General features: G+C 38.2%; 1 protein-coding gene across 6 annotated transcripts in view; it reads left to right on the top strand.

Moving 5' to 3' along the window:
• Nucleotides 1-3,857: 3,857 nt before the first annotated feature.
• The window catches only part of HFM1 (helicase for meiosis 1), a 110,435-nt gene continuing 105,910 nt past the window's right edge, over nt 3,858-8,382 (top strand). For 2 of the 6 annotated variants that reach the window (XM_088791316.1, XM_088791314.1), the window contains exons 1-2: nt 3,859-4,098; nt 7,711-7,807. In XM_088791316.1, the coding sequence (XP_088647442.1) occupies nt 7,750-7,807 (58 nt within the window). In that variant the 5' untranslated portion in view covers nt 3,859-4,098; nt 7,711-7,749. Of the gene's footprint in view, nt 7,808-8,382 lie in introns of all 6 variants that reach the window. The other 4 variants (XR_016018661.1, XM_088791318.1, XM_088791315.1 and 1 more) reach the window with 2 other exon arrangements.

Raw genomic sequence — 8,382 nt, 5'->3', positions numbered from 1 at the left:
ATTGTTGATTCTTACTTCAGGATTTGTGTCACCATATTTTAGACTCTACTTACGTAACTACACAAAAAAAGCAGCCATTGAATACTGAATCTTTATTAACTGATTTCAATGGAAAGCTGTACTCTTTGTAGTAATACACTCTGGCCAACTGTGGCTGTGGGGTGCTTTGGTTCTAAGTCTAATTGGAGCATCCTGTCAGGCAGTCCCATTAGAATGAACACTCTTGGCTTTGAAGAACGGAAGATATTTTAAATTCATTTTGGCAAGAGCAGTCCATTTCTGCCTGAAAAACAAACAGATTTCCCGAAATGTAGGTACAAATCTCTTCTGCATCACCATTAAACATACTCCATAGCAGTGGAACTCAAGGGATTACTAAGAAATTTATGCCTTTTATTTTTCTGGTTACATAGACACTTACTAAATTTTTCCCTAAAGAAAAATTCTCTTTTGATTTTCATTCATTCATCTTTTTGCTATTTAACCATCTACTAAATGCATAGATAACATTGAACTCTTCCACTTAGAATTGCATATAACTTTCTAAGGTTTTCTTCCCTCCCAAGAATCCCATCGTACCAAACTAGATCTTTTCTTTTCTCTTTTCTTTTCTCCTTTCCTTTTCTCTTCTTCCTTTGCTCAGACATTAATTCTACAGAATTGATCTTATCTTTTTGCTTTTCATTTTTTTTTTTTTTTTTTTTTTTTTTTTTAAGATTTTATTGGGGAAGGGGAACAGGACTTTATTGGGGAACAGTGTGTACTTCCAGGACTTTTTTTTTCAAAGTCAAGTTGTTGTCCTTTTGATCTTAGTTGTGGAAGGCGCAGCTCAGCTCCAGGTCCAGTTGCTGTTGCTAGTTGCAGGGGGCGCAGCCCACCATCCCTTGTGGGAGTTGAACCGGCAACCTTGTGGTTGAGAGGTCGCACTCCAACCAACTGAGCCATCCGGAAGCTCAGCGGCAGCTCAGCTCAAGGTGCCATGTTCAATCTTAGTTGCAGGGGGCAGAGCCCACCATCCCTTGTGGGACTCGAGGAATTGAACTGACAACCTTGTGGTTGAGAGCCCACTGGCCCATGTGGGAATCCAACCGGCAGCCTTCGGAGTTAGGAGCATGGAGTTCTAACCGACTGAGCCACCGCGCTGGCCCACTTTTTGATCTTATCTATTCCCCCCCAAATCTGACAACAATAGCACAACACATTTCTGGCTGTCACCCAGAGAAAAATAGTCCTGAAACTTCAACATCTCTTAGTTTCTGTTTCTCTAGAGCCATCAGCACAAATTTTTCAATATCAACTCTTCCTGATCAGAGTTTTAAGAGTGGATGTTAAAAAGTAGAGAAAATTTTGATTATGTTGAAGTTATGAGCCAGAACTCATGGCATCAGTTGTATTAGCAATAATATATCTAGTTCCTGTGTTGTGAACACATATTTTTTCCTTGCTTTTTTTAATTAAATTTGTTGGGGGGTCACAATGATTAGTAAAATTACATAGGTTTCAAGTGTACATTTCTATAATACATCATCTATATATCACATTGTGTGCTCACCACACAGAGTCAGTTTTCCTTCCGTCACCATATATTTGACCCCCTTTACCCTCTTCTACCATCCCCTCCCCACTTACCCTCTGGTAACCACTAAACAGTTGTCTGTGTCTATGAGTTTTTGTGTCTTTGTTTTGTTCCTTTGTTGCTTTCAGTTTTATATTCCACATATGAGTGAAGTCATACAGTTTTCGAGTTTTTCTGTCTGACATATTTTGCTTAGCAGAATAATCTCAAGATCCATCTATGTTGTTGTAAATGGCATTATTTCATCTTTTCTTATGGCAGAGTAGTATTTCATTGTGTATATCTACCACATCTTTTTTATCCAATCATCTATTGAAGGACACTTTGTTGTTTCCATGTCTTGGCCACCGTTAATAACGCTGCAATGAACATCAGAGTACATATATCTTTAAGGATAAATGTTTTCAGATTTTTGGGGTAGATCCCCAGGAGAGAGATTGCTAGGTCATATGGTAATTCTATTCTTAATTTTTTGAGGAACACCCATACTGTTTTCCACGGTACCTGTACCAGTTTACATTCCCACCAACAGTGTATGAAGGTTCCTTTTTCTCCACAGCCTCTCCAACACTTGTTATTGTTTGTCTTGTTGATGATAGCCATTCTAACAGGTGTAAGGTGATCTCTCATTGTGGTTTTGATTTACATGTGAACACATATCAGATGTGATATAAAAATAAGGTGAATGTTTAAGTAAAAAAAAAATTATTGCAGTTAAAGACACACTGCCATTAATCCCCCTCAAAATACCCCCAACCCATTTTGAACACACTTTTCCCATCTTTTTTGCCACTTTCTGAAGCCGTTCTGGAAGTCCTCATTTGTGAGTGTCTTTACTTCATCCTCCATCATGGCAATGCTCCGTGTCACACAGTGCTTCTGGTACAGCAATTTCTGTCAAATAAAAACATTATCGTGTATCCTCATCCACCTGTTCACTGGATCTGGCACAGTGTGACTTCTGGCTCTACCCCAAAGTCAAAATGACCTTGAGAGGAAAACGTTTTGAATGGATTGAGGACATCGAGGAAGCCATGACAGTGCAAATAGAGACACGGAATAAGACTTCCAGGACTGCTTCAGAAAGTGGCAAGAAGGATGGGATAAGTGTGTTTGAAGCGAGGGGGAGTATTTTTTGGGGGATTAATGGCAATGTGTCTTTTACTGGAATAAATTTTTTTTTATTTAAACATTCACCGTATCTTTTGATCATACCTCATATTATTTGTCTTTCAAGCTCTTCCAGTCTTTCTGGGAATTGTATTTCCACACACACTCCCTTTATTTGAAATAAGACACCTTGTTGGCCCATGAGGTACCTCAAATGAATCAAAGACCTAAACTTAAGAGCTGAAAAATAAAACTCTTGGAATAAAACGTTGGAGAGAATCTTCATGATATTGGATTTAGCAATGACTTCATGGATATGACACCAAAGTGTAGGTGACAAAACGAAAAAATAGATAAATTGGATGTAATCAAAACTAAGAATTTTTGTGCATCAAGAAAGCAAAACACAACCTACTGAATGGGAGAAAATATTTGCAAGTTATATATCTGATAATAATATTTTAAAAACTCCTACAATTCAATAAGATGAATAACACAAAAAATTGGCAAAAGACTTGAATAGACATTTCTCCAAAGAAGATATTCAAATGGCCACTATGAGCATGAAAAGATGGTCAACATCATTAGTCATTGACTGCAAATTCCCTTCACTCAAAAGACAGTCAAATCAAAACTACAATGAGATACCACTTCATATCTATGAGAACGGCTATAATTTGTAAAAAATAGAAGATAACAAGTGTTGACAAGGATGTGGAAAAACTGGAACCCTGTTGCCCTATTAGTGAGAATATAAAGTCACACAGTAGCTGTGGAAAAACAGTTTGGTGGTTAACTTAGAGTTACCATATGACCCAGCAATTTCCACTCTCAGGTATCTATCCACAGAATTGAAAGCAAGGACTCCAGCAGATATTTATACACCAATGTTTATAGTAGCGTAATTCACAATAGCCAAAAGATTGGAAATACTAATCTCCATCCACAGACGAATGGATAAATAAGTGTGGTATACACATACAATAGAATATTCAGCCTTAAAACAGAATGAAATTCTGATACATGCCCCAACATGGACGAAATCTGAAAACATACTAAATGAAATTAGCCAGGCACCGAAGGGCAAATACTGTATGATTCCACATACATAAGGTACCTAGGATAGGCAAACTCCTAGAGAGGGAAAGTAGAATAGAGGTTACCAGGCTTAAACGCTTTAATTAATGAGAACAGGCTACAAGTGTACTGCAAGCGCTGTATTAAAGACTAATTATAAACTTTTGGAGAAAAAAATAAGGCGAGTTGGGAAGGGAGAAAGAAATTGGGGATCCAGGCGATCCACTGTTTGGAGCTCGCTTAGCGAGGCTGGGGGTCCTCGAGGGGCGGGTGAATAGGCGCTCGGCTCTGACGTCCCGCGGGAAAGCGAGACTTGAGTCCGGATGTCTCGTTGGGTAGGTGGGAGTTGGGGCCCAGCCGGCGCGCGGGGAGGTACAGACGGGAGAAAAGGGTCCCCGCGGGGAGGCGGGGAGGCGGGGACGGGCCTATCGCCTTGGCAGTGGCTGACCTGTGAAGCCGGCTCCCAGGCGGGCGGCGAACGGGCGCGGTGAGCGGTGGGACGGCCGGCCGGCCCGCCCCCTGCCCGCGCGGCTCCTCCGCCACATTCCAGTCAGAAGCCGCGAGGCCTGAAGCTCCGGCGGGGCCCGCATGCGACCGGCTGGCGACGGGCGGCCCACAGAGCTGGCCGAATCACCTTTTGTTTTGGCGGCACCTGGAGTCCCGGTGTTTATTTCCAAATGTGTGTCGGGCCTGAGCGGGAGCTGGTGGGGCCTGCGCGTGTATCGAAGCCGCCTCCTTTGACAGGCGGGAACCGAGGTCTCGCGGGCGGAGTGACCCGCGCCGGAGCGCGCGTGTTGGGCCACACCCGGCGCTGAAGGCTTGTGCCTCGAGTCTGGGATGGGCTTGCTTGGAGTTAGGGTGTTCCTCAGGAATTCCACGGGGCTATTTTTGCTTCAGGCCTTGATTCGATTCCGGGCTGGAGCTTTCCGGCCCCGCGGGTTTCTCAGGGGAGGTGGTGGGGATCAGGGGTCCCCGACTGTATGGACCTGTCCCTGGAGGGGACTCAGAGACTCGGCGTAGTAATTTGTTCCCACGTTTGTTCTCTTACTTTGTCAAATTCCCTGCAGTCATTGTGATGATTGTTTTGTCCAGTGAATTTTGGTCTCAGCTTCTACACCAACTACCAATTTCTGGCAAATCAATATTTTATAAAGGGGTTTCTGCACCCTTGAATAAGCAGTATATTTCTGAGAGTAAAAACTGTAAGGAATAACTAATAGATCTGAACAATATCCTTACTGTATACAGTAAGGATTATACAGTAAGACTGTATACAGTAAGGATTACAGAACATAAGAAAATGCTAAATTGCCACTAAGATAATTAGATGAGGTGCAGGTCATCTCAACAGACAACAAATTATTTAGTCACAGAAACTGAATATTTTAAAAATTACTGGAGCAGAAGCAAACACTTAAAAATAATAGAATTTTTTTGCGGTACAATTTTGTGCCACATGCTGAAACTAAAACTTTGTAAAAAAATAATCTAACATGGAAACTTAGAGAATCTCACTCTAAACCTAAAATTTAAATTTAATTCAAAACCTAGCATCTCCTACAATCACAAACTCATACAGAAAAATGACAAGGTCCCTTGTAGGGCCTGTGTTTTCAAAAAATATTTATTTACATAATGAAAGTGCCAAATTCATGGTCTTTTAGAACCTTCATAATTTGATTACATGAATACCGAACCAGAAAAAATCACATTTTAAAATTTTAAAGGTTTGGGGGTAAAATTTTAAGTTGATGAAAATTATTTTTATTTAAAAATATTTTTATAAGCTGATCATTGCTAATGCATTTATTTCACAGTGAATTCTTACGGACCATCTACCATGTGCCAGGCACTGTTCTGGGTTATTGGAATAGATTAGTGAGAAAAAGTCCCGGCTCAATCTAGAGGGAGAAAGTGAAACAACTAAACATATAATGCCAGTTATTAATGCTATGAAGAAAAATAATGCACACTATGGGGATGGAGAATTATCAAGGGGTGTTTTCTTTAATAGGGGTGCATCAGAAAAAAAAAGATATATATATATATAATGCTTTTATTCTGAACCCAAACAAGTTGTTGTTTTTTATGCCAGAACTAGAAGTCAAATCATAAATTTTTGAAAATATTTGCTGTTTATATAGGAGGTTTTTCAGTTTATGAAGTATTTTTCTGAAACAAATATTTTAAATTTGTGGTTTTATTGTTGTCTTGCAGTTTCCTTTAGAACTAAGACCAAACACAGACATGGTAGCCTTAAGATTTCTACTTAAATTCTGAGGTAGCAAAGCCATATAAAAGTAGTTTGATGAGTTTTTAATTTTGCAAGATTTTTGTTTAAAATTATATTGTTCTCCTAAGATTAGAAAGGGAACATTTTATTTGTTACTTTTTGGATAATATACAAACATGATTAGCATTTTCATTTATACTTTTCAGGGAATTGTTTTCAAGTTCTGAAATTGTTTACTTATTGTAAAGATGTTAAAGACCCCATTAGTGTATTTCTGAGTGACTTTCTCTGCCTCCCACCCAGTTAGCCTAGGCTTGTATTATTCATATAGTCATATTGTTTTAGACATTTATAGAATGATGCTAATTTGTTTCTATTTTACTGTTTCTTTTGGTTGGTGACTAAATGATTAATACGTTGAGAAAAATGAAGAGGGCAATTAAGTTAAACAGATGGAAGGGGGGAAACCCAATAACTAAAATAAATGAAAAACCCCACAACATAAGGTATACACAGATTTATCCCTCTTGGTAACATTTTTGTCAAGGGGTGCACGTGGAAACAACACTCTCTCCCCTACATACTCGCCCATGTGTCTCCCCGCATAAGGGAGGACTCAAAATTGGAGAGACATAATCTGATTTGGTAATACGGATTTCTCCACAAGATGGCGCTCATATAGTTTCTTTGATTTTATGTTACCGTTTCTATGCTAGAAAGATTTGCGGTGTATTAACTATCACAAAATAAATGGAATTGTGATTTATGTTTTGTGATTTGTGCATCTGATTCATGTTTTGTTATATAGAATTTTCTGTTGTTTCAGAATTTAGAAAAAAGTTGGGATATGTTCATGTGCAGGGGGAAGAATTACAATGTGAAGGAAGTAATACATGTGTCTGTAGAAATAGTTCTACTGTTTCCCATCAAATTTGAGGCTGTGTTATGCCCTAGATTTTTATTATATTCCCAGGTAGCCAGTGCTGAATGTTTTTATCCTTTTGATAACATCTCTGAATGTAAAAATTATCTTTTAAAAAAGGAACATAAACATGTTATATAATATGAATGTAAACATGCATATGTATGTTAAACTTGTAATTTTTTTGAAAATTTCATACATGTATAAAAAATAGAACATTATAATGAATTCCACATACCTGTTACATAGCTTTAGCAATTACCAACTCATTGCCAATCTTGTTTTGTCAATACCCCTTTTTCTCTCCCTTTTATTTTAAAGCAAGTCCCTTCTTATGTAGTACATAGTATATTGGAGACACATTCACAATAAAATGCACTATACTAACTAAAAATAATGGTATGAACAACAACAAAAAAAGCCTAAAAGGAGTGATTAATTCTGTCTTGGGGAAGAGGACAAATTCAGAGAAACCTTTGAAAGAGAAATGACATTTGACCTGTGCTGTGAAGGATGGGTAGGAATTTGTTAGGTGGAGAATGGAAGAAAACACATTCTAAACATTGGTGCAGTATGAAGAGAGAGGTACAAGTGTGTATATGCATGAATGAGTGGAGAACAGAGAATAATGTATTTGAATATTGAGGCACTGTGGAGGAAGTTGCAGAAGATGAAGCTGGAAAGGTAGTCTGTGGTTATTCTGGGAAATTTGTGATTATAATTTACATATTGAGAAATATTTTTCTGTGTCTTTGTACATAAAATATAAACTACTTTTTCTATATTTTTTAGATTTATGACAAAGTCCAGTTTTTAACATGCTGAAATCAAATGACTCCTTGTTTTCTTTGGATAATTTGTTTTTTGAAAAACCAAATGAAGCTGAAAAGTAAGTCTGCCTTAAAGAATGATATAATTGAGTATTTTGCTTTAGAATGAGGGAAAAACAGAGTGATGTTTCAGGTATATATTTGGTAAACATGGAATTCAGATATAAAGGAGTAAGTAAGGTTATATGTTATAATTTAAAAAAATAGAGTCTTGCTTGTTTGGCTTTCATTTATTTGCATTTCTGTTCAAATTATTTTTGGGTAAGGCAAACACTGGAAGTCATAGCCAATGAGTAGCTCCGGACAAGGAGTACTGATGACACCTTTTGGAAACAGAAAGAGCAATGTGCCAAAGACCACGTGTGATAGGCACATTCAACGCAGGCAGGAAGTGGGAGTGGAAACAAAGATGTGACACCAAAGGAAATAAGAATGGAGAATAGATAGTCTGTTAAGTACTGGCTTTTATGGCTTTTCACATGTGTATTGCTCTGAATTCAAAGTTTTTCTTTCTTTTTTTTTTTAAAGTAGTGAAAGAGCAGTTTATTAGAAGAAAAAGTACACTTCAAAGAGGTAGAAGCGGGCCTGAGCAGAAAGCAGTGGCTCAAGGGCCGTTATTAGAAGAGAAAGTACA

The sequence above is a fragment of the Rhinolophus sinicus genome, chromosome 14, assembly GCF_057876585.1.
Source record: "Rhinolophus sinicus isolate RSI-liver-muscle chromosome 14, RSI-T2T, whole genome shotgun sequence".
Classification (NCBI taxonomy): domain Eukaryota; kingdom Metazoa; phylum Chordata; class Mammalia; order Chiroptera; family Rhinolophidae; genus Rhinolophus; species Rhinolophus sinicus.
This window is presented reverse-complemented; position numbering and strand designations above follow the sequence as displayed.